At 34.8% G+C, this 23,926-nt stretch overlaps 6 protein-coding genes, 6 non-coding genes and 1 pseudogene across 14 annotated transcripts; 7 read left to right on the forward strand and 6 right to left on the reverse strand.

Moving 5' to 3' along the window:
- Positions 1-312: 312 nt before the first annotated feature.
- On the forward strand, positions 313-2,188 carry R07H5.9 (Kinesin motor domain-containing protein). Its single transcript, NM_069702.6, has 11 exons — positions 313-393; positions 443-478; positions 531-613; positions 661-746; positions 792-840; positions 885-942; positions 1,319-1,380; positions 1,426-1,606; positions 1,668-1,735; positions 1,780-1,992; positions 2,047-2,188. Exons 1-10 carry the CDS (start codon positions 355-357, stop codon positions 1,967-1,969), a joined length of 852 nt encoding a protein of 283 aa, NP_502103.4. The 5' UTR covers positions 313-354; the 3' UTR covers positions 1,970-1,992; positions 2,047-2,188.
- Positions 2,136-3,658, reverse strand: adk-1 (Adenosine kinase). Its single transcript, NM_069703.10, has 5 exons — positions 3,557-3,658; positions 3,167-3,483; positions 3,000-3,105; positions 2,613-2,939; positions 2,136-2,560 (listed from the first exon to the last, which is right to left on the reverse strand). The coding sequence occupies exons 1-5, from the start codon at positions 3,629-3,631 to the stop codon at positions 2,357-2,359; spliced, it is 1,029 nt and encodes a 342-aa protein (NP_502104.1). The 5' UTR covers positions 3,632-3,658; the 3' UTR covers positions 2,136-2,356.
- A 150-nt stretch (positions 3,659-3,808) lies between these two features.
- On the forward strand, positions 3,809-4,026 carry R07H5.12. Its single transcript, NR_056616.1, has one exon. It is a non-coding gene; the product is annotated as an Unclassified non-coding RNA R07H5.12 (non-coding RNA).
- Positions 4,027-4,175: 149 nt separating this feature from the next.
- On the forward strand, positions 4,176-4,324 carry R07H5.13. The gene has a single exon (NR_056617.1). It is a non-coding gene; the product is annotated as an Unclassified non-coding RNA R07H5.13 (non-coding RNA).
- Positions 4,325-4,653: 329 nt separating this feature from the next.
- R07H5.14 lies at positions 4,654-4,789 on the reverse strand. Its single transcript, NR_056618.1, has one exon. It is a non-coding gene; the product is annotated as an Unclassified non-coding RNA R07H5.14 (non-coding RNA).
- A 1,477-nt stretch (positions 4,790-6,266) lies between these two features.
- zip-6 (BZIP domain-containing protein) lies at positions 6,267-10,964 on the reverse strand (the record flags this gene model as incomplete). Of its 2 annotated transcripts, NM_001268619.3 has the most annotated exons (5): positions 6,478-6,550; positions 7,097-7,341; positions 7,388-7,677; positions 7,871-8,026; positions 10,913-10,964. In NM_001268619.3, 5 exons carry the CDS (start codon positions 10,962-10,964, stop codon positions 6,478-6,480), a joined length of 816 nt encoding a protein of 271 aa, NP_001255548.1. The 2 variants fall into 2 exon arrangements, with proteins under 2 accessions (NP_001255547.1, NP_001255548.1); NM_001268618.2 differs by lacking the exon at positions 10,913-10,964 and having other exon boundaries at positions 6,267-6,550; positions 7,871-8,028.
- A 1,567-nt stretch (positions 10,965-12,531) lies between these two features.
- C29F4.7 lies at positions 12,532-12,599 on the forward strand. Its single transcript, NR_056619.1, has one exon. It is a non-coding gene; the product is annotated as an Unclassified non-coding RNA C29F4.7 (non-coding RNA).
- A 954-nt stretch (positions 12,600-13,553) lies between these two features.
- C29F4.4 lies at positions 13,554-14,582 on the forward strand (annotated as a pseudogene). Its single transcript has one exon. A coding segment is annotated over exon 1 (1,029 nt).
- Positions 14,583-14,838: 256 nt separating this feature from the next.
- On the reverse strand, positions 14,839-16,805 carry C29F4.3 (G_PROTEIN_RECEP_F1_2 domain-containing protein). Its single transcript, NM_069705.3, has 6 exons — positions 16,631-16,805; positions 15,916-16,090; positions 15,687-15,873; positions 15,385-15,640; positions 15,220-15,340; positions 14,839-15,175 (listed from the first exon to the last, which is right to left on the reverse strand). Exons 1-6 carry the CDS (start codon positions 16,761-16,763, stop codon positions 14,875-14,877), a joined length of 1,173 nt encoding a protein of 390 aa, NP_502106.1. The 5' UTR covers positions 16,764-16,805; the 3' UTR covers positions 14,839-14,874.
- A 268-nt stretch (positions 16,806-17,073) lies between these two features.
- Positions 17,074-17,094, reverse strand: 21ur-9636. Its single transcript, NR_056620.1, has one exon.
- A 1,238-nt stretch (positions 17,095-18,332) lies between these two features.
- col-125 (Nematode cuticle collagen N-terminal domain-containing protein) lies at positions 18,333-19,343 on the forward strand. The gene is made up of 2 exons (NM_069706.9): positions 18,333-18,423; positions 18,494-19,343. The coding sequence occupies exons 1-2, from the start codon at positions 18,343-18,345 to the stop codon at positions 19,310-19,312; spliced, it is 900 nt and encodes a 299-aa protein (NP_502107.1). The 5' UTR covers positions 18,333-18,342; the 3' UTR covers positions 19,313-19,343.
- Positions 19,329-23,134, reverse strand: best-7 (Bestrophin homolog). The gene is made up of 13 exons (NM_069707.5): positions 22,918-23,134; positions 22,171-22,226; positions 21,982-22,059; positions 21,592-21,726; positions 21,467-21,541; positions 21,269-21,409; positions 21,112-21,217; positions 20,830-21,060; positions 20,410-20,645; positions 20,146-20,361; positions 19,816-19,940; positions 19,681-19,767; positions 19,329-19,629 (listed from the first exon to the last, which is right to left on the reverse strand). Exons 1-13 carry the CDS (start codon positions 22,960-22,962, stop codon positions 19,538-19,540), a joined length of 1,623 nt encoding a protein of 540 aa, NP_502108.2. The 5' UTR covers positions 22,963-23,134; the 3' UTR covers positions 19,329-19,537.
- 21ur-14670 lies at positions 21,340-21,360 on the forward strand. The gene has a single exon (NR_056621.1).
- Positions 23,135-23,926: the final 792 nt, after the last annotated feature.

Genomic DNA, 23,926 nt, shown 5'->3' on the forward strand with positions numbered 1-23,926 from the left:
TTCAGTCAAAAAGTGGTGAAAACCTAGGAATTACTCGAAAAATCCACATTTTTGGAAAATTCGGCACCTTTCCAAAATTTTGACAAAAACTTTTTGATTGTGTCATAATAATATTCCGGACGTGACTGTAGGACACAATTTTTGAAGTATCACATTCAATGAGAATATTATTTTTAAAACTTAAGATAGCTTGTTTATTTATTCTACCGTAACCTTTTTGGAATGACCACTAAAGTACACGTTCACTTTTTTTCCCAAAAAAAATTCATATTTCTTTACTCTTGAAATTTCAAATAATTCATTATTAATATTTCTCAAATAATTACTGAACAATTGGATCGAGAAAAGAAAATTATGATGAACGCCGCCGTAAAGTGTAATCCAAAAGTTCAGGTGAGTTTTGAAATTGGATTGATAAATTAAAATAATTCTGAAATTCCAGCAAGATCAGGTCAATCAAAATGCCAACAATCTTATGGTATTAGAAGATGTACTTATTATTCAGAATAATCATTATTTATTGATTTTAGCTTCTGCCAAAATGTCTTGAAATGATTGGAGATAAGGCTAAAAGTTCTGAGCTTCACGTTGCATTTGATGTTCCAACTAATCAGTGAGTACGATGGTACCCGAACACTAGAACATTTACAAATTTTTCAGAACAACTTTTCAATATTCAATAGTTTGGGAAGATTCAAGTCCAGATGCCGATGAAAAGTATCGAGTTTCATGCACTGAGGCTAACAGTAGGGTTTCTAAAAAATTATAGTGCTACATTTTTTTTATTTCAGAAATTATGTTGGCACTCAAGGAGAAAAATATCAAGAAGACTAGCAAACTGTAAGCTTCAATAATATAATTATCTATAAATTGAACCATTTCAGTATGGGATACAAAATAACCAATGAGAAAAGTCGTACAAACTCGTTGAGAGAGAAAGCGGTAGGTTATCAGAAAAATCATGATATGAGAGACGATGAGCAGAAAGTTAGGATCTCTAGAGTTAGAGTTTATATAGAAATTTTCAATAAATTGAGTACTCGAGTTTCATAGTGCAAAAAGTGGTTTTCCAATATTTCATATTCAAACTGAAAAGTTTTGAATTTTCTTTAAAAAAAATTACCAACAGCTCGTCAAATATCTTATATCTAAGTTCGCCAAAAAAGTCTACCATACACTTGTGGGTACGGTAGCTGAAAAGAGTTTTTCGGGTCAAGACCCGAGGTCGGTGAACATAATTATAAAAACTATACAAGATTCGGGGATAATATTCCTGAAATCCTGCCTGGATTCGTTTCAATTCCGTTTTTTTTTTCAGAGTGAAACATTGAACAACGGACTCCCATTTCCTCCAGATCTTCGCAGCCGTTCTCAACAGTGGTAAAATATCGACATGGTGAAAAATAATTTGATTTCAAGTTTCAGTGAAGTGTCTGAATCAAGAAGCTCTTCAGTTACTGCTTCTTCTTCCGCTCCAACATCTACAACTTGCTATGATTCTGAACCGACGAAATCGGACACATCGAAAAAATCATCGAAGAAATCTCGAAAAAGTAGCCGTTCTTCAAAGGTTCCACATAGAAAGTTCAAGAACGTAGGATCTTTGGTAAGTTGGAAATATTTCTTTACTATTTGAGATAGAACAAAGAATCATATTTAAATTTCAGGATGAAAACGGATGTGTAAATGTCAAAGTAGTTGTCATCGAGAGACCAATCATCCGAGATAAACTCAGGTTTGATTCGTTTTCAGAATGAGCAATTGATAAGTAAGTTCCAGACCGATTGCTTTCATTGACAGTGTATTGTCTGCTCATGTGAAGAGCATTCTAATCAATGTCCTTCATGAGAACTACGAAGGTCTACCAGCGGAACAACTGATCAAATCAACTAATGTTCTTTTTGCTTTCCTTGATAAGAACGGCGTACAGAAACTTCGACGTGTTCGGAAAAGTGACGTTGATCACTAACAGTTTTACAATTTACCAAAACTGTAAGTAATCATATTCCTCTAGTCCTGATAAATATGCAACAAACTTTATTTCAGCCGTGGCAGTGTCGTTCTGGTTCTGGATCTGATTGGCTTTGTCGAAAAGGGGAAGAAGATTCCAATTCAAATCGACATGGATGAAGAATAAAACTTTGCCATTTTATTAAAACACCTGATAAATGAATTATAAGGCACATTTTGGGAACATTTGACAAAAAAAACAACACCAAAAGAAAAATTTCGAATAATAGGGATGCTCGAGGACGGGGAATGGGGAGCAAAACAAAGAACAATTTGATATACTATAAACCAGGGGACTGGGAAATTGAAAGCAGAGAAAGTTGGGATCACAGATTATTTTATCAGTTTAATGGTACTTGCAAACAGATGGCACTGTGCATCCGTGCTTCTTGATGATTTCTTGAGCAGCATAAGATCCACAGGTGACTGAAGCTTCGACTCCCTTTCCTTGGATGAATTGAGAAAGGAAACCTCCGACAAAAGCGTCTCCGGCACCGTTGGTATCGACGATTTCTTCCTTTGGAAGACGAGTTACTGGGAATTCGGTGACCTGTAGATTAAAATTGAAAACAATAAATTCAAAAATTATCAAAAACTCTCACCTTATCTCCTTCCACGACGATGACTGGCTCTGGTCCTTGAGTGAAAACAACGAGTCTTGGCTTAGTAGATTTCTTTGGAAGTGCAGCAGCCTTCAAAGCGATCTCCTTGACACAGGTGGTCTCCCATCCATTGGCTTTAGCAAAGGCAGCAGCTTCGTCTTCGTTTCCGAAAAGAACATCGACCAATGGAATGATTTCCGAGAGCTTATCGAAGAAAAATTGGGAGATGAACGGGGCGGAGAGGTTAAGGGTGAAAGTCTTGTTGAATTCGGCAGAGTGGCTTGCGAGTTGGAGAATAGCTGGTGGGCAGACAGTGATGAAGAATCCCTGAAAATTTTACATTGAGAATACTTTTGTGCTTATTTGTAAATCAATTCGATAACTTACAGTGACATAGAAATATTTGGCCTGCTCGATGATCTTCTGATTCTCCTCCTTCTGGAGATGATCTTGAGTGAAGGTGTTAGCAGCAGCCAAATGAGCACAGAGTGATCTGAAATCATTTCAACACGGCAACGATGATTTTTCTGTCCGTCAAACAATGATCCGCTTACCTATGAGTTCCGTTGATGAGGGCTGCGCAGGTACCGGTCTTAACTGTCTCGTTGATCTGATAATGCACATTCACTCCAGCTTCTTTGGCTTTCGATGCCAAAAGATCTCCGTACTGATCTTTACCAACAGCTCCAAAGAAAACTGTTCGGTTTGGTGCGTTCAAAATCCATTGAGCAACACGGAGCGAATTCTGTGCGGCTCCTCCTGGAATGTACTCGACTTTGAAATCTCTGGTAAGCTCGGTGAACATGTCATTGTGCTTGTCGTCGCAAAGAATGGCGTCGTTTTCTTTGAGTCCCCATTTGTCAAGGAATGCCTGTAGATTTCAGCAATTAAAATGAAATATTTTTGAATGTGCTTCTAGATTTCTAGAGAAATCAAAAACTTACCTTTTCAACGGTGGTTTGAATGTCCAACAATGGATTGCACATTCCGATGAGGGTGTTTTCTGGCAGAGGAGACATTTCCGTGACGTGAGGAGATGGGATTACCTGCAGATAGACAATTAGAAAATGAAAAGTGAGAAAAAGGCGAGTTTTGAACGAGTAAATAGACATAAGAGAAAACAAATAAGAAGATTGGCAAAGAAAGAGTGCGAAAAAACCGTTTTCGTGCTTTTTTGAACACGAATAACGCTGTAAAGCCAAGATATTTTGTGTTTTAGGACAATACATTTCCACGAAATCCACGTTGTAATTTGAAATTCCGGCCGAAAGACATTTTTGATAAACAACGATCGCATGGGATATCGGAGTGTCGTTGCAACGTGTTTTAAGATTTTATCGATCATAAATCTTTGCTGACAGAAGCGGAAAGTTTTTAAAACACCGTTGCTATCTTAAAAAACATGAACGTTTAAAAAAACCAAGAATAAAATTTGCAAGTTTCTAAATGTGGAAGTACCTCCTTCAAACACAAATTAGTGAATGCTATTTTGAATAATATTTTGAATAATATATTAATAATGGCTGATTGTTTGATGAATACTGTGTATTTCTTTTCCAATTCTACGATTTTAAAGTGGGAAGCAGTTATGCGGAATGGTCTCGCCAAGAGCCGTCTATTGATATATTTTTCTCAATCAATGGCTGGCGCGTGGCGAGACCAATCCGCATAAATGCTCCTCCCTTTAAAATCGTAGAACTTGAAAAATTCATAGTAAAAATACGATTTTCGAAAGTGGGAGCGATGAGTTTCCAGAAAAGTGAACGATCAGGCGTGGAAATTCAAATGTAATAAGATAACTTATTAGAACTTGGACAAAAATGAGAATGAGTTACACACAAAGTACACGATTCTGATGAGAAATGCGCCTTCCAACTAGCCTATCTTCTATTTTATCGTCCATTACTCCCCAGTCTGTCTGCAGTTTCTAAAAGATCTCCGCTATTTCGTTATCGGTTTTTTGACCGGCAAATTGTGACACTGATAGTATCTACCGATATGCCATCTAGCCTCAGAACAAGAAAAGTTGGCTAACTTGCGGTGGTGGTTTGAACGAGACAATTTACAAGTTATGTTCAATTTAGAAAACAATTTTAGTTGTCAATGGCTTTTAAACCTAGCAATTACATTAAAGTCTATTGCAAACAGTTTAAAATTGAAACTAAGCCTGAATAAACAGACACAGTGCGTAATGCAATTTTCATGTGGAAGTTGCAAAAAAGATAGAAAAAAGAGAAGAAACTACAACGGCAACTGTTATGAAAAAACCGATTGATTTCCATTGTGTTCTATGAACAGAAGGTGTCTCCTGCACATAAGTTCTCAAAATGAGAAAAATTTTCGAAAATGGCCTGATTGAAAGTTGATAGTCGATCAATTAATGATCTATTGGGGTTTCTATGTGGAGTAATATAGAAGTTGTACTCATATTTATTGGCAGTAGTTAAACAATTACCTATATACTCCGAAAAGTAAAAACTACAAAGTTTTTTTCGTACCCACGTTGTGAGTTGATACTCAGCTAATAGGTGAATTTTCATATTCTCCTTCACTGCACTATTCACTATATATATAATAGATAGCCGTTATAGAGCATTATTTTCTATGAAAATTAAACATTTAAATCTTTTTACTTATTGTAAATAAATACTTTTAAAACCTACGTTTTGAAGAACTTGCATATTTCAATTAAATGAAAAAACGTGTTACAGATTTAATATTGCCACTGGAGATTTAGTCTCAATAAACTCCAAGTAGTCTAACATGGCCGCACATTAGTAAATTGCCAAAATTGGCCAAAAATGCGTATTTTTGAGTTATTTCAAGCATATTTGTAGGTCCAAACTATTTAAATTTTTTTCTTTGAAACGGAACTAAAAAATGAAACTGGTAAATGTAACATTTTTTCTACTTCCAAAATTATAATATAGAAAAACTCTTAGTTTTCATTCCTTTTGACTGTATAAAAATTATTTCAAAAATTTTGCGAAAAGTTTTACAACGATATTTGGAGCAGTTTTAAACAACTTCATACTGAAGTTACTCAATATTTAAACCATATTCTGTGCTATTTGAAACACTTGAAACGAAACGAGAAGAAAGTAATGAAGACAACCAACTATCAGTAAAAATCAGTGATCTCAGAAAATTGTTTCTTATCATTTTCCTATTGATGACACTTTTAAAAGATTTTCAACTTTTTGTTTCATTTTTGGAAATTTTTCAGGTGGGGTAGTGTCATTGGGATTCTGTACCAATATTTGTGTATATTAATTTACAGTTTTGGAAATTTGCCAAATGCGCGAAAAATTTGTGCTTTTTCAGAAATGCAGAGCATTGTGGTATGTTTGAATACTCACAATGCTCAAATACAAATTTTTGAAACATACTCTTCCATAGAAAAAACCTATATTTTGTCGATTTCCAAAATTAATATAAAGGAAAAAACCTGAGCTTCTTCTTCTACAGCGATTTACTATGATATTCAGCTATTTTTGCACTTGAAGAATGGCTTACTAGTTAGCTCATTGAAAAAATTTACTAAGAAAAACCCAAACAAGAAACTAATTGGATTACAACAATTATTGAAGACAACGCATGCTGTTCCCAGTTTCTTGAAGCATATTAAAAACTTCTCGAAGGAGGTTTCTTGTATGTTTTGCTTGAGTTTTATTATTAAAACAATTACATCTTTTACACATTATTTTAAAGAAATGAGATATGTATTGGAAATTGTGGAAAATATGGCAATTCAAAAATTAAAGTCATTGGAATAAAACACGGGAAGTAAATCACTGGGGAGAATCCGTAACTGAGATTGTGAGGGAATAAGATGAGTTACATCTGATTACGAACATCAAATATTTTAGGCGTAGTAGTGGAGGACCTCTTTGAGAGTTGGGTAGTATTCCAACATTTGTGCATTTGGAATACGAGTCCTGAAAAAATAATTGTGATTACTAACTTTAATTATATTGAACTCTAAAAACCCCAGTTCAAATGAAGAATATAGAGATTTTCCGATTAAAATGCTGCAGTGGCCTTTTCTTCTGCGAAAAAAGTATATGTGAAAACTAAAAAAGGGTTCCTAGGCATTCTTACTTTATTACATTCCCATTTATTTTAAGATAATAATGAAAAAAAGAAAGCTACGTTGTCCTGTCCTTATTGAGCGGTTTTGTATTAAGCTGAATTTAATAGGTCCTGTATAGGTCTGTAATACTGTTATACGTAACACCCTAATAGGCCGTACCTGTATATTTTTTCTGAAAAATTCTTGAAAATTCTCATAAATCTAGAAAATTAATTTTGGATGCACATCAGCTTTTACATTAAAAATAATACAACCGACATGACTCGCACAATAAGCATAACATATTTCAAATGCAATTTTTCTGACATCACACAGCTGTTAAATAATTCTCAAAAATTCTACAAAAATTCTCGATAAACTCTCACAATCTGTTTGAAAAAAAAAAACGTACAACTCGTTCTTTAACTGTCTCAATATGTTCTTCTCCCTCTGTACTTCCATGATTCTCGCATTTTCTCTCTGTTTTCCAGACTGAACCAGATTGTTCAATTGTTCAATTTTTTGATCCTTGACCAAATTACTGCGAATCAAGTTCTCAAATGCTTCCTTCTTATATTTTTCTTCGTTCTTCTTCTTCTCACGGCATCGTTTAACTGCCAAGTTGTTTTTTTCCCGTTTAGAAGAATATTTTTCATCCTGAAACCAAATAAATTGTTTAATGTAATACGCAAAGCGTTCACACCTTTTGATCTTCAGATACTTTCTCATATTTTCTTTCTTTCTTCGGTGTATCAATGCTTGGCAATGCTCCTGTATGCATCTCAGAATCTTCCTCCCCAAAGCCTTCATCGGAAATATGAGTTTGGTCGTCGTCGTGGTTCAGAACGTTTGACATGTACGGCTCCTCTTTGATGGTAACGTTTCCATAAAAATAATGATTTCTTTGATCGCAGTGGTGTGGAACATGGGATGATTGATCAGTTGGGTAGAAGTTAGGGTCATATGGATATTGATGTTGACTACTCATAGGATCTGAAAAGTAAATATTTTAATGTACGGTAGAGTCGTTATGGAAGACGTTCCTCTTTTTTTTTTATATCGGAGAATCCGTACTGGAAAACGAATTCTAACATCGAGAATCACTCCTATTCAATTTAAGGGTTTTAGATTCCGGTTAAATGTAGAAATATTGTTCGTGAAAAAAGCGTGTGATATTCAAACTTACTAGCTGCGGGATTCATGCTGAAATTACTTCCACGACCTGGTACATTCCCTTGATATCTCGGATTTTGATGCGCGACCTGGTATGCTGGTTGGGCTTGTCCAGCTTGTCCGTTCGAGTTGTATTGTGTGTGGAAATGATATCCATCCATAGTATATTCTGTAAATAAGGACGATTTCATTTGTTTTATGACTTCAAAAAGATCTCGATTAATAGAATGCGTGTGAGCGCTGAATTACATTTTATTTGAATCTAGGAAGATTGGACTATTAGAAAAGACCTGACCTGTAAGTCAAGCACAGCATCCGCTAATTAAAGTTTCAACAATATTATCTATATAAATGCTGTTTTATTTACGTTTTTCTCTCAGTTATTAAAAAAATGTTTCGTAACATTTTTCGATGACTACTCCATATATCGTGTGCATACAGTTTTTCCCCATCAGCATTTTGGTGATAGAAACGTGTGGAAAAGAGGAAAAAAGTAGACACGAAATGCCGAGTATAAGCGTAACTACCATACTGTTCAACAGAGATACGGATGCTAGCAATAATAATAAAGACTGATAAGCTGTTACGTTCTGTTGCCTCGAAGTTTGAAGGTTGAGCAGCAGAAGTTTTGTCTAAATGCACCCAAATCAAACCAAAAAGTTCAAGTTTCAGAAATAATTCATAAAAATTAGATGCATAATTAATCATTTTCCGTCGAAGATTTCGCAAATTCCCTAATTTACGACAAAATTGTGCTTTTCGAAATGTTTAGATAAATGTTCTATGTTGGAACCCTTACAATGTTTGAATTTTTTTTTTTTTTTTTTTTTTTTTTTGAATTACAACTTAAACATTAAAAAAAAAGAGTTTTCCGATGATACTAGACAATTTCAGCATTATAGTATATATAGAAGTTATTTTTCAACAGTTTGCTCACTAGTAAAACTCTTAAAATTAATATAGATAAAGATTTTTTTCGAGAATTGAAACTTTGCTGACTCGTTGATCATTGACTGTTTGTTAACAAATTGATAACGAATTATCAGATGATTTTGTGGCTTTCTGACTCATTTGGTTTTTTTCACCTTGTGGTAAACGAAGCACAATGTTCTTGAGGTACCTAACTTAAACTCTATTTTATTATTCTTGTTAACAATTTGAAAAAGTTTAAAATTCCTATACCCACCTTTTCCCATTTGTTATTCTTCTCGATATCACACTACATTTGGGGTTAAGGGAAATTATTCATTAAAGTTGTGACTGTGCGCTATTAACGTAAAAATTAATGTGTTAAATAAAGAACATTGCCTTTTCAATTGAATAATGAGGTAAGACAAGGTGTCGAAACCGGAGGCACGATGTCTCATTAATTTTTTAAACAAACGAAGTCGTAGACAGGCAGTATTATGTATTTTTGTACAGTTTATAAACCATCTTGTAACACTTATTTGTGCAAATAAGCCTAGACTTTTAAACTGTGCGGAGGAAGAGAACGATGAAAATAGTAAGTGTTAAAATTGATAAAGTAACTTTGAGAACGACATGGAGGTTATGATGACATGTTTAGTGCAGTATTACTTTATTCAAACAAAACAAAGATGAGGAAACATTTCCAGTCACCCTCGTTTTCCTCTCTCTCTCTCTCTCAACTCTATCCTATCCAAATTGTGATTGCAGCTTTTCTTTCGATATCTCTTTGTGCATAACACCTATGCCGGAACCAGTTAAAAATATAGTAAATTCAAATAAGCGTTGTGAAAAATTACCCTTTGAATTTCAAATTGAAATACCTTAATGCAGCTGTCTTGCAAGCAAGACAAATTTTCGGTTGGTATGTGAACCTGCAATAATAGAGGACTGTTAGAGGGCGTAATGCTGTTAGAAGCTGTGAGCTGCTAATTTCCAATTGGCTCCTAGAGGTGCATGAATATTAAGGAATACTAATAAATATTAACTACAAGATTGGCAGAAGAAATACGGTATATGTCCGTGAGAAAGAGATAAATACAGAACTTCGGACAAGTTACAAAACTCTCAAGACATAAAGCATATATAGCTGTATAAAGTATTTGTGTACGTGCATCATCATAATAACTGTATGACATGGAACACTCTCTCACTGAGGAGGTATTCCATGCCCACTACTCCTCTGCTTCTCTCTCCCTCAACCCCACATTAAAATTGCACAGTTTCTTCTGATATCATCATCGCATCAGAAAAAGATATAGTTGGAATGATGTTAATAGTGGACACAAACCCATGGAAGAAGTGGTCATAGAGGATTAATAAAAAAACAGTAGGTAAAAATGCCCGACCTATTTCTGTCACCACGGATAAAATAATCAAAAATGTTTAATTCTCAAAATACATACATAATAGTTTTATTTCATGTTCCTATGATTATTTGTAAGGCATTTAGAATACACAATTCACAACAAAAATACAGTCTGTGTAAGGATTACTGTAGAAATGTTTAAAATCATGTTTTACGGTTATGGACAACTAATGGATTGGGTGGCCATTAGCTACTGTTTATATAAAATTTTTGTAAAGAGCGCATCGGGGCACAGGAATGGTAGAGCAATAGTTTTTTTATTATTCTAATTGAGCTAAAGTTTAAAAAAAACAAGCAAACAGGGAAACTTTAGAATTTTAGTTTTGAATAGAATTGGGAAAGTTGATCATTTTGTTTTAAAATGATATTATTTTAAAACTTCCTACTCTGATTGATGAAGAAATGCATCGTCTTATACAAAGTGACACAATTGGAAAATGACACTAAAATTTTAGTTAAAAAACAACCTTTAAATTTAAAACGGCGCTCCGAGACACAGGCACACTGTGCGAATGAAGATGGAGGGGACATGACCACTGCTTCACCCCTTTTCTCTAATCTCTCTCAATTACAAACAATACTTGTCTACAATAGTCAATGATGATCTGCCTGTGAATAGAACCGCCCACTTTTTCTGTTATTCGTGCGGGAAGGTGCATGGGGGACGAGTCTCGACTAGGACTGAGGAAATATAATGCTGACAGAACAGAGAAAACATACCTCTATTGGGTACTGATGGGGGCCAATAGTTGTCCTGTGAATTGTGTGACATTGAATCTGTAAAAATGTATCTTATTGTCAGTTGTTGCCGTTTACTTTAGATGCAATTTGATAAAGAAAAGCAGGAATTAGAGAAATTGGAGGAGTGCAAGATAACAATTTCCAGTTGATATAACTACAGAAGTACATGTTTTTAATTTTTTTTGTCAAGCAGATACGAGATTGGCGCGTACAACTAAAATACCTTAAAAGAACAGCGCGATTAGTATGCCGTATTTTTAATGTTAGTATGAATGTGATATTAAAGTTTAAAAAAATTCAATTCAATTCAATTCAAATACATTATTAGACTTGCGCTCCAAACCTTCCCGAAGACACAACCACCAACCCTAATTTCCAAATGTTTGCTTATTAGTTTAAGCAACATTACAAGCTTGCTGAAATTATTTTTCTATTAATAAAATGAAAAGTTTTTTTTCCAAATGTCCTCACAAGTGAAAAACAGAAATATTCTGAAAATTAGTATTGCACCCGTGGAGGACTGGAAAGATACTATTAAAAACATAATAAAAGACGAAATGCGTTTAAATATGTTTGTTTGAATCTAGAAAAAAACGTTGAAAGTTCATTCCAGAAGGGAAAAAGAGTAAAACAAAATTATCTGATAAGACAGTGGAAGTGCCACACCCCAAACAGACCGTAGAGAGAAGACGATATCACACAATGAGGGCAAATGCCCACAATGAGCAAATTCGGTAAAACGTTGCAACTTTATAGCGCACGCTTGCAGCTTCTTAGCAAACTTCTGCAACTTAATAAAAACAATTATATAAAGTTGCAAGAAACTGTTATGAAGTTGCAGACATCTGCAGAGGTTGGCAAAACTTGGCGTGAAAAACAAATCGAAGCGCGAAAAACAAATCGAAGCGCTTGCAGGTATTGCAGCTTTCTAACATGTTTCTGCAGACTCTTGCAGCTTCTTAACATTAATTTTCTTTATCTCGATCCCTTGGACCTTTGCTCTTCGTTCATCATCACTATCCATTGCGCCAAATCTGCCATGCGCGTAATACGATGAAATGAATTGATAAATGTGACAACTACGAAAAATAATTATTTTTTGTAGTTGTAAGGTGGGGCACAGCTCTCTAAAAAACAGCGCGTGCGTCGCCAGAACCAATTCGATTGAATCTTTGCGAAGAAGTTGCAAGGGATTGTTAAGAAGTTAAAACATGAAAAGATGTCTAAGAAGTTGCAAGAGTGTGCTATGAAGTTGCAACGTTTTACCGAGTAAGTGTGACACTTTCGAAACAGTTCAGAAAAGTGATTCAAGGTAAAATTATGACACTATGACACCGAGACAGTGGTAGTGGCCAACCACTGACGTAGCATGTTTTACGGAGTACTAAAAATAGATGCAGGTTTCTATTTGGTAAAAGTCATTACTTATCAGTTTAAATTTTGAAAATTGACATGAGTCCTTGTGAAAACTTTTCCTTAAGTCATTTCGTCATTCGGAGTGTCTTTCACAGTTGATTTGCGGTTCATGTATCACATATGTATAATACGCATATCACAAAAGTTCAAATATTAATTTCGAGGTTCGATTATTTTCCTATTAAAAAGAAATATATATATATATATATATATATATATATATATATATATATATATATGTAGATACATACTTTGCTATAAAGCAATTTGGGGATGCAGACCATCTGTGAGATAATTGTCTTCTGAATAAAATTCCAGAATTTTAGAAATAATTCTGACAAAGTATTTTGAGGCATCAGCGTTTTCTGCGCTTGCATTATGTGGTGACACATTCCTTCTGGCACCCAAAACCACAGATGGAAAACAGTGACGCGTGAAAACTAAGGTACTGATGAGTGCATCTATATGGTTTAGAGCGGGCATCAATAAAGATAAGACTGTTGCTATATAACAAAAAAACGTCCGTTTCTGAAACATGAGCATCATATCAAAGTGACGTGCATGTTGTATTGTTAAGCATAGTTTTTGCATTATGTATTTGTTTGATAATTACCATTATCAATTATATTAATTTCATCGAAAATTACCAAAAACTAGAGTAAAAAAAAGTTTACTTTCAGTCAAGCTATTGCGAAATTAAAAAAAAAAAACTTAAACTTCAATTTTTGGTTTGTAGTTCAAACGTTTTAAGAACTCAGGTGAAATAACACCGATTCGACTTTTCACTAATTGCACATCGAGAAGCAACAATTTTGAAACTAAACTTTTCTTGTCAAATAGGGTCCGAAAATTACATAGATTTACCGAAGTTAACTGAATGACAGCGCTGGCGTATGCATGCACTTTCACAACAAAACTTGCTTTAGTTCCAAATTTCTTTACTCGGTCATCCCAACTGTACACGCAGCTTGTGTCAGCTGATTTTTTCTTAAAAGTGCATGAATGTACCGACGCTGGTGACGGTGCGTGGAAGTGTGCTCCGACGCCAGGGCAAACGTCGAAAACCGCGCAGGTGCAGTGATGAGCTCAGGCGGCTATTAACTTCTACTGTCAACAAACAAAAAGCTAGATCTTCGCAATAGTGTTGTAAAAAGTAGAAAAAACAGAGGTCAATCAAATTGAAACGAATTTAAATTCATGCATACTCGGAGAAGGCGCATTTGGTGCAGTTTATTTTGTCAACCAAAAAGGAAAAACCTAGGTGGATTTCGAGTTAAAAGTTGAAGCAAGAGTAGGATCCATTGGGCTTGCTTAAAATGGTAATGGATGTGCTTTTGGAAGGGAAGAAGCAGAAAATGGTTGGACGCCACTTTTTGGAGTTGGCTGACTAAATTTCGTGGAAACAAGAAAACCAGATGAAATGTTTTTAATGAATTCTTTAAATGCACGATAAAAAAGATGTGAATACTATGATAAGAGAATAGCGTTAATACTTTGGTCAGTTCCAGCGCACCACTGAAAGTGATAATAGAAAGTGAAAGAGACTTAACATCTATTCAACGAAATGAGCTATTCGGCCTCGCATCGTTAGAAACTCGACGCAAAACAATTGATAGAAAGTTTGTTTCTAAGCTTTTGGCCCAGAAAGTTGACATGGACATCAAAAATTTCTTTCAAATAAGTGAAACTAACAAAACGCGAACCAAAACTAAGTTCATCTGGAAAAAATCCAGAACTAAAATTAGGAGACATTTCTTCACAAACAGAGTTTTAAGCTCAATAGGAACCTCGCTTTAACAGATCTGGATCCTCATTTTCTTTTTTTTTCAATCTTCTCTCTTTCCTTTTTATGTTTCTAATCCCATTTGCAGGTGATAATTATGAATTGTATTTATGCATAATATTTTTTACCATGTATTGACGGAATTGATTTATTTTAATGTGTATTTGATTTATGAGTATTATGTGTATTATTTTGTGTTTTTTCTTGGGACACGATTCGTATGGAATCGTATTAAAATAAATAAATAAAATAATGTGGGAGTATTCAAGAAAGGATGCAAAAAGACTGGATGGCTTTTTGTAGGTTGCCCACGTGAATTCACTGAAATGTTTTCAATTCTTGACAAGGGAAATTCTTTGATGCTTCAGAATATACGACCATCTATGAGCTTCTCGGGCCATGACTATATTATAATACTAAATGGAACGAATTTTCTTATAATTGGGAGTAGTCAATGAATATTGTGATTGTCTTCCATGACTAATTTTTCAAGGGTGTTCTGGTTTCTCAATTCCAAAACGGTCATAGTTGGAAAAGAAAACAAATTCTGGCAGCCAAATGCTCAGAATCAAACTTTGGTGCTCCAGTTTACGGCAATGGTAATCACACAATAAACTCTTAAAAGTGAAAAAGGAGTGAGGATAACATCCCAAAACCCATCTCCTATCTACCATAATCTGATAAGAATTAAAAGTGGCTATCCTTAAAATATTTTATTAACATGTGTATTCCCAATGGAAAGTTAAAATTTTCTTTGAGGCGGTGCGACGAAAATCCGAATTTGACCATTTGCATGTGGAATCATTGGTGGAATAACTGGAACTCGGAAACGAGGAATTGTCACGTGTTGAAAATGTGGAATCGAAAAGTTGTGATTTACAGGCTGATGAGACGGAGGCTGATGGTTTTCAAGTGCTTCTGCTTCTTTTTCGAGTTGTTTCTTTGACAGTTGGTTTTCAGACTTCTCTTGTTCCTTTTCTATTTTGAATTCTTCCACTTTTATGATTCGGTTGTAGTTTGAACAACGATTGAAGATTACTGATCTGAACGCAAGAATTTTGAAATTTAAAAATCAAAAATCTAGTACCGATAAGTTGGGAGTACCAAGAATACCGTAACAGATAGAAGAAGAGCATTGAGTTGAACAAGCGATTGGACAAGAAAATGATAGGGAATCCATGAAGTGGTAAGAACAACTCGGTAGTCAACTGAACAATTAATAGATTGAACGATGACAATTTGTATATCTTACCAATTTGTGGAACTGCCAGAATCACAATGATTAATGAGAACCAACTTGCCCAGATGAGCCTTCCATTTGCATTCAGAACTACGTCATTGGCTGCTTCGACGAGATCATTTGATTTGATTTCTCTCTTTTCCGAGTCAATATCAACCTTTTTGCATATGAAAGTATAAAAATTCCAAGATATTTGGCCAGTGAGGAACAAAGCACCGAACAATTGAGTTGTGAATTGAAAACAATTGTCAATGTTTCTATCCATCACCTGTAATTCTTCAGATATTTTCTCTTTACATCACTGTAATGCTCACCAATTTAGGAGAAATAACTATGAATGAGCAAAAGAGGAGAATTGGTGCAAAGACAGTTCGACACACTGGCAATGGAATGTTCTTTCGATAGTTTGCAACAAATAGACACATGAAATTATATGCAATACATGAGAGAATTATAGTCATATTGAAGATTTGATTTAATGCTTCTGATACTTCATCAATCCTGAATATTTCTAAACATTTTCAATCTGGAAAACAAACGAACCATTGAGCTGAGAAGAAGAAATCAATGACGTATATGACTTTGAGCAATGATGTCGGAAAATAGACAGTTCCTAGGAAAGTTGTTGTGAAATCATCGAGGATAAAACTGGATACAAGGAAATGAATCACAGTTAGAAAGCAGTCAAATGCAAATACACAAGCAGATGGAATTGAACCTGAAAGTATAATTGACAAAGTCTCGAAGGAAGACTATTTCGCAACTGTTTCCTAGAAGATGTGCTCATATTTTTGACCCACTAGGGAAAAATTGAAAAATTGAACGGGAATGCGGATAGTCTAATGTGAACATTTTAATTGATAATATTGATAATAGTCAAGAAATACATCTGTTGAAGTATTTTCAGGGTGTCTACCAACAATTTTCTTATTCGTTTGTTTGTACAGGAATATTATATTATACTTTTTTTTCGTTTTGTGACTATATAGTAAACTAGGTTTTGCAAAACAATTCTGAAGCCAATTTTAACCAATTATCCTTATGAAGTGCTTCCAATACTCCTAAAACTTTTTTTATTTCAGATAAATTTTCAGAGATTCTAAAAGTATGTTTTGAGGAACGCCGTGCTCAGTGATATAATTTTTCAGAAACACACCAATGTTTTCATAATGTATATTAACAAAGCAATGCACTCAATTTTCAAGTTAAAATAAATCTAAAATATCCAGTTTTACAAACTAAAATGTTTCATTTTTACCTGGAGTCAATGCAATATACAATGAATCAATAAGTGTCTCCCTGGCTCCAATAATTGTCTCATCGGAAAACCAAATCTTCTCCCAATCATACGTTGAATACTCTGTCGTTGTCGATATTTTATTTTTAACCATGTTTGAAATTTTAATTTCTTACCATCACAAATCTGAAATTTGAAATAATTTGTAAGAACAAAATTGCGAGAGTCGAATAAATGTTACTCAACCCATATGTACTACAAGAAAAATAAAACAGCATCCATGAGTGGAAGTTGAAAAAAAAGAATGAAGTTCGGCATCGTTGTCAGGACAGCTGAGAATCTGAATTTCCACCTGTTTTTCTGATAAAACCGTTGCTATCAACAACAAGTAGCATTCAACTTTAAATTTGAAATAAATCAGAAAAATGGTAGTTTGGAGGTTTGGTCTTGATATTTTGGAGGCAATCTGAAAATTATACTTGGCAGTAATTTCATTTTTGGTTTAGAGATTATATTGCAATTATGAAGCACACTGAAATAAAATAATTGGTTCCTCTAAAAAAAAGTTATTTTTAATACTCTATCTGCAAAAAACTTTGAAAATTTTTAGAAAATAGATGTGCCAAGGCGCATTGTTTTTCTATGTGAAAGACTTCAAAAATGTACGCACTTCGAATATCAGAAAATTTTATCAGAATAATCTTGAACTCGGATGATTCCCTTCGGTCCATTACAAAAATGCAACTGCTCAAAGATAATGTTCCTTTGAAGTATTCTTATCAAATCATCAAAAATCAAATTATATAAATCTAATACAAAATAAAATTTGACAAATTCGTTAAATATAGATGATAGGAAAAGTATTTTGTGTATATTGTTATCATATAAAACCAGTAGACATTGCCGACTTGAAAGTTATCATATTTTTTTTGTCAGATTTTTGGTTTCCGTAGTATTCGAGTATTTTTTTAGGCGTTCACTTTGTCTCTAGCCTGCTTCCCATATTTTCACCGTATTTTGGAATTTTGAGTTTTCAGAAAATATATGTACGGAAGTAAAAATCGTTAAAATACATTTTCCACAGTAATGATTGATGAAAACTGATTATTTTTATTTTTTCACTGTGAAGAGAACATTTCAAAAATTGTTTCACACTTTAATAAAAAATAGATCATTTTAGCAACACAGAAGTTATTTCAAACATTGTCCCACTGGAGCTTTAACAAAAAATTCCTAAAACTTCAAAACCAAATAAACATAATCAAACCTTTTCCAAAATTTAAAACTAATTTCTGGTTTTTACCTCATTTGTTCAAGGTTGTATTCTTTAATCCTAATTTGTTATTTTAGGTCATTTGAATTCCATGTTCTAATTGGATTGAAAATATCCTAGTTACGCAATGCTTTCACTTTCTCAAAAACTATAATTGATTCAAATTTAAGCGATTAAGGTGTTCAACATCACCCGATTAGATCACGTATTGTGTAACACCCGAAAGTTGTCAAAAGCTTCTTTTTTGTTTCAAGCCGATACCAGCCTTTTCATTCGTTCATTACAATGTCATAGACAAAAGAAAAAAGAGAGGGACGGAGGAAGAAGATGCATACGTGCGTGCCTACCGATCAAGTTTTTCTCTTTTTGTGTTGCCAAGGCTAGGTATCTTTTGTGGGTGGAGTCTGATTTTGAGGCAACTATAAAAGAAACATTGACAATGAATTATTCAGTTTCCAAAATGGATCTCGAACAGCGTATTAAAGCCTACCGCTTCGTTGCCTACTCGGCCGTTGCTTTCTCCGTCGTCGCCGTTATTTCGGTAAGTCATCACTTAAAAAAACTATAATTTTAAAACATAGGAAACAATTAAAGTAACTCTTTATTTTCAGGTATGCGTCACCCTTCCAATGGTGTACAACTATGTCCACCATGTGAAGAGAACCATGCACTCAGAGATCAACTTCTGCAAGGGATCCGCCAAGGATATCTGGTCCGAGGTCAACCAATTGAAATCCATCCCATCTGGAAACCGTACCGCCCGTCAAGCTGGATATGATGCTGGAGTCACCGGAGGAGCCGCCTCTGCTGGAGGATGTGATGCTTGCTGCCTTCCAGGAGCCGCTGGACCAGCCGGAACCCCAGGAAAACCAGGACGCCCAGGAAAGCCAGGAGCACCAGGACTTCCAGGAAACCCAGGACGCCCACCACAGCAGCCATGTGAGCCAATCACCCCACCACCATGCAAGCCATGCCCAGCCGGACCAGCTGGAGCCCCAGGACCAGCTGGACCAGCCGGAGATGCCGGAGCCAACGGAAACCCAGGAGCCCCAGGACAAGACGGACAGCCAGGAGCCCCAGGAAACAAGGGACCATCTGGACCAAACGGAAACCCAGGAGCCCCAGGAGCCCCAGGACAGCCAGGACAAGATGCTCCATCCGAGCCAATCACCCCAGGAGCACCAGGACCAGCTGGACCAGCCGGACCACAAGGACAACCAGGAGCCCCAGGACAGCCAGGACACGATGGACAACCAGGAGCCCCAGGACCAAAGGGACCAAATGGAAACCCAGGAGCCCCAGGAGCCGACGGAAACCCAGGAGCCCCAGGACAAGCTGGAACTGCCGGAGGTGCCGGAGAGAAGGGAATCTGTCCAAAGTACTGCGCCATCGACGGAGGAGTCTTCTTCGAGGACGGAACTCGCCGTTAAATTTTTCTCATTTAAAGAAAATAAACTATTCTTCATTCAATATTTTTTGTTTGTTTTGCATACAGGGCTAAATGTTTAAAAGAAAGAAACACTGTAAATGACAAAAAATTAAAAAAATTTTTTTTTTGTATTTGTACATAGTTATTTACAGAATCAAAAATCCAAGAAAGCACTTGTGCCAAAGTTATGAAGAAGTATAGCTTTTTAAAAATATCAAAATGTGAACTATTGCTTATCAAAATCATAATAATCGTGATAATCAGAATGTTCTCCAAAGTGATTGAATGATCTTGATCTTCCCATTGAAATCACACTCTCTGAAATTGGAAATATCACTTGAAATGTAATCAAAAGTAAATTAATTTTACCTCGCTTATTGGAAATATTGACCCGTTTTCTAGGCGGTTCCTGTTTTGGCTCTTCTGTTACTTTTGGAATATCTTGAGATTCTTCATCTGAAAAGAAATAAATTCAAATAAATTCAAGTCAAATTGCCAACTTACCAACTTCCACGATACAATCTGGATTACTGTAACATGGTTTCTGTGTATTTTCAAATGTAGAAACAGTTTCGATGTCTGTTGAAGCACGAGCTTTTGTGCTGGATTCAGGTGTAAATGTTAGAGATCTGAAAAACAAAAAAAAATTCAGAAAGAACAGGATGTAGTTTTCAGGAAGGCAACCATCGGCGTGGTCGTAAATTTTTCAATTGAATTTCAATTTTTATTCTCGTAAGAAAACATTGGGAAATCCCCCAGTTTTCTCCGAAAACCTGGCAAAGATTTCGGAAATTTTTAATTTTTTCAAAACATTTTTGAAGAATAAATACTTACTTAGAGTGTCTCTTCTGGAACATAGCTCCAAGTTTATTTGAAAACTTTGCTTCCAATGTCTGTTTTCGATTATTTCCAGTGGAAAACCTCTGATCTCTTTTTAATTCAACCACACTTTGTACAGGCGGTCGGTTTGTTCGTTTTCCGTACATTTGATCTAGTTTTTCATTTAATGGATGAGGAATCATTGTGATTTGACGAACGTCATCCGGTATTCTGAAATTCCGAAAATAATTTACTAGTTTAAGAGAAAAAGGAACAAACTGGGCATCTGCATTGGTTGCACTTCCAAAGTAGAAATTGACATTTCTTTGTGCAGCAGCACTTGAATAAAGAGGGGATACTGTATCATTCCAGAACATATCCTTCTCCAAAATTGGTCCATCATCATGTGAATCATCAACAATTCCCATTGCAACAGTCAAATTACGATCAATTAAAAAATTACAATCAAAATCATCTTCATCTTCTCCAAATGGATTCAATAGATCCATCGCCACCTGGATTGAATATTGCTTTTTACGGACTGTTACTGATGGTGACTTGGCTTTGAATTTCTTTGGAACTTTTCAACTTTCATTAAGAAAAATGGAAAAATACAGTTTTGTGAAAAATTTGAAGTTCAAGAAATTCTTAATCATTAAAAAATCCATTAATTGAAAACTTTTATATTATCTCCCTCACCTTCAACCATCCCATATAGAAAATAAATTCAATAATTGTCATAAACGGAACTCCCAAATCAATTTCTGTTGTATTTACTGCATCCGAATTTATAACAAATTGTCTCGAAACTAGGCAAACCAAATAATAACAGTGAATTGCCATAAACACAAGTTGCGGATACATCAATGGAATTGGGACCCAATCATAAGTCCAAATTAGCGAAAGACCACTTCTAAATGTTCGGATTTCCTGAAAATTTCCATTTTCAAATTACATACAATTTCTGAACGGATATTTTACCTCTGCGATAGCATTTTGTGTGTATGCACTTTCGATTCTTCCTTCTCTTCTCGCTTCGTTTAACAAATTGAATGTCCAATTGAAACCTAGCCAATATTTTGCATATCTGTCAAATACGTAATGTTTCAGAAAAAGAAAAACTGGTTATAATAGTTACCTGCTCTCAACTTCATTATATTTTTTCAGCTCCGATGAGGTCATAATACCAGCGGCCACCATGGTCTCCAATGTTGGAAAACGTTTTCGAACTCCGATATGAATATCACGGAATACCATTGTCTGCGACATCACGCACATTCTGAAGACAAATCAAGATTAGAAAATACGTTTATAGACCATTTTCAAAGCATCTCACCTAACAATACTTCTTCTCAATATCCGCCCTCGTTCATCATTTCCAGACAGATACATTGAAGTGAACAATGCAATGCTAAAAACGTTTGTGTCATTTTTTTCATTTAAAATTAATTGTCCACATACTTGTCAATCATTCCTAAATTTGCGAATTGTGTCATCCACCTGTTGATAACAGTTGTCACAAAAAATCCTAACATGAAATTGATTGGGATATAGTCTAGACGTCGATTGCAGAACTGCATGAACCTCTCAAATGTGCTGAAAATTGGCAGTTGTTAATTATTTTCAAAGTTGTTGCGAAAGCTTACTCGTAATTTTTCTGAGTATGTTTTATTTGGAAATGTAAGAATAAGCTCGAATACTTCAAATTTGGATTGAAATATTAGAAACTGTATTTTTCTTTTCAATAGATTTCCCTTTCCCCAAAGATTTGTGTTAATGCTTAAATTTAAATAACTTTGATAAATTTTCTGCCAAATTGTTGTTTTTCTCTAGTCATTCACGGAAACTCACTCCTGTTGACTACGGTCAAGTGCATATCGATAGATGACGGAAATGAATGCATAACAGAAACACCATACTATCAAATCTCTGCAAAAACCATAAAAATGATGGAAAATGTGATAGGAGATGACGAAAATAGTACAGAAATAGATCAAAATTGGTCGTTAAATTTCCGTTAGAACACGGACATAAACTTACAAATAAATTGCTTTCCACAGTGAGCCTTTCCATTTGAATATTAATTTGAGAATTACCTGAAAATAATAATAAAAAAATGCAGTTAATACCTCGGCTGATTTCGGTTCTGACAAAAAATGTCCTATGCTGGCAAAACTTTTAATTTTCTCAAAAGATTAGTGATTTAGTATTTATTGATAGGCTTAATAAATACCAAGAAATAAAATGCTCAAGTGATGTTAAGGGATGAGAAACTATTTGAAAAAGTACGGTAAACTGAGTACTTATTTGAAAAAAACGCTACCACTTAAAGTTTGAAATGCAAACTTCAAATAACAAATTTTCTACAAAACTTTTTGAATTACCAATAAAATCATAGCCCTTGTGAAATATTGGAATCGCTTGCCAAACTGTTTTTTTTTGGTAAAAATAGATGAACAATACAAAATGAGATACTCTGGTAGTATCAGAAAAAATTACCAATTTAGAAATAGGAAAAATGGAAAAAAAAATCATTATGCATAACAATATCAAGAAATGACAACATAAGCGGTAATATGTTCAGAACATCCGGTTGTTTTTGAAAAATGAAGTATGGTGAAGTATAGATTTTTATGATGAATTGTCATTCATCATAAAAATCTTATTTCAAAACAGTAAATTGTTCTTTGGAAATCGTGATTTGTACACCAAGTTCTACTATACTTTGCTATACCTCAACTCACTGTTCAAGGCTAGAAGTCCAAAACAAATCTTTTAAAAACTTACTTTTCTTTGAGAAGTAGCCAAATCATAGTGATAATTATAAGTCATTTTCAATTTTCAACTTTCACCTCCTCATTCACAAAATGAAAATGTTCCGAAAATAGCAAATAAATTTATCAATTCAGAAGTCTCGAATTCATAAAACGAGTCGAGTTATGGTCATTAAAATTCATGCTCCGCCGTCGGTAGTTTGATAAATTTTACGACCCAATTTCTCTTCTTCTTCTCGCCCCTTTTTTGACCAACTTTCGCACCACTTGTTGCACCTGACTTTCAATTTTTGTAGCTCTAAAATCAGGAGAGCAAAGTCGGAAGGTACTTGTTCTTTGAAACTGTCGAAGAGCATTTGTGCTTCAGGCATTATTTTAATTTTGAAAAATTAAAGATCGGATGTATTAAAATCTTTAAAGGTGAACGATAAAGTACGACGAGGCCGAATTTACTACTATTCAGTACTTAATAAGAAGATGGTACTCGAGTATACACATGGTGCACTAGAAAACTATCAAATGTTTTGACTATTTATGCACATATCTAGAATCTTGAAGTTTCATTTATTTCTATCTGAAAATGCCACAGTTGTTTTATCGCAACATGGTTCACAATCACAACCTAAAAATTGGAAGTGAAGCAGATCCTTAGGCATCTTTCGAAAATTGTGGAGTCTGGCTATTGCGTGTCGACTATTTAATTACCGCGCACCTATTGGTGTGGCTCTTTTTTCAATTTTGTTTCAAGTCAGTTTTTTAACTTCTTTTAATGTAAGAATCAAATTTACCCTATTCTGAAAACAAATTGCTCCTTATGAACTTTCAAATAGGGAGACCGGAAACAACGGGTATAAAAACCATCATCGAAGCCCAATTCATTTTCCGTCTTCTCTCATAAACTACAGTTACATTTTTTCTCGCTCTCTTCAACATTTCGTAATTAATTAGAAAATGCCCGCTTCCCACCAGAATATCGTGCAAATTTACGACCTCCATGCATCATTCTACACTATCTTTAAAGG

The sequence above is a fragment of the Caenorhabditis elegans genome, chromosome IV (genome assembly GCF_000002985.6).
Source record: "Caenorhabditis elegans chromosome IV".
Taxonomy (NCBI): Eukaryota; Metazoa; Nematoda; class Chromadorea; order Rhabditida; family Rhabditidae; genus Caenorhabditis; species Caenorhabditis elegans.

Bases quoted from the DNA above. Each gene is read 5' to 3' on its own strand.
- R07H5.9 (NM_069702.6), top strand. From the start codon at position 355: ATGATGAACGCCGCCGTAAAGTGTAATCCAAAAGTTCAG. The intron at 614-660 runs GTGAGTACGATG...CAAATTTTTCAG, and splicing joins TTTGATGTTCCAACTAATCA to AACAACTTTTCAATATTCAA. The intron at 1,736-1,779 runs GTTTGATTCGTT...AGTAAGTTCCAG, and splicing joins ATCATCCGAGATAAACTCAG to ACCGATTGCTTTCATTGACA.
- adk-1 (NM_069703.10), bottom strand. From the start codon at position 3,631: ATGTCTCCTCTGCCAGAAAACACCCTCATCGGAATGTGCAATCCATTG. The intron at 3,106-3,166 runs GTAAGCGGATCA...AAATGATTTCAG, and splicing joins CTCATCAACGGAACTCATAG to ATCACTCTGTGCTCATTTGG. The intron at 2,561-2,612 runs GTGAGAGTTTTT...TTTAATCTACAG, and splicing joins TCGTCGTGGAAGGAGATAAG to GTCACCGAATTCCCAGTAAC.
- C29F4.3 (NM_069705.3), bottom strand. From the start codon at position 16,763: ATGGTTAAAAATAAAATATCGACAACGACAGAGTATTCAACGTATGAT. The intron at 15,641-15,686 runs GTGAGCATTACA...GAAGAATTACAG, and splicing joins TAGTTATTTCTCCTAAATTG to GTGATGGATAGAAACATTGA. The intron at 15,176-15,219 runs GTACTAGATTTT...TCTTGCGTTCAG, and splicing joins TTGGTACTCCCAACTTATCG to ATCAGTAATCTTCAATCGTT.
- col-125 (NM_069706.9), top strand. From the start codon at position 18,343: ATGGATCTCGAACAGCGTATTAAAGCCTACCGCTTCGTTGCCTACTCG. The intron at 18,424-18,493 runs GTAAGTCATCAC...CTTTATTTTCAG, and splicing joins CCGTCGTCGCCGTTATTTCG to GTATGCGTCACCCTTCCAAT.
- best-7 (NM_069707.5), bottom strand. From the start codon at position 22,962: ATGACTTATAATTATCACTATGATTTGGCTACTTCTCAAAGAAAA. The intron at 21,218-21,268 runs GTAACTATTATA...CGTATTTGACAG, and splicing joins TATAATGAAGTTGAGAGCAG to ATATGCAAAATATTGGCTAG. The intron at 19,941-20,145 runs GTAAGTATTTAT...TTTGTTTTTCAG, and splicing joins TTCCAGAAGAGACACTCTAA to ATCTCTAACATTTACACCTG.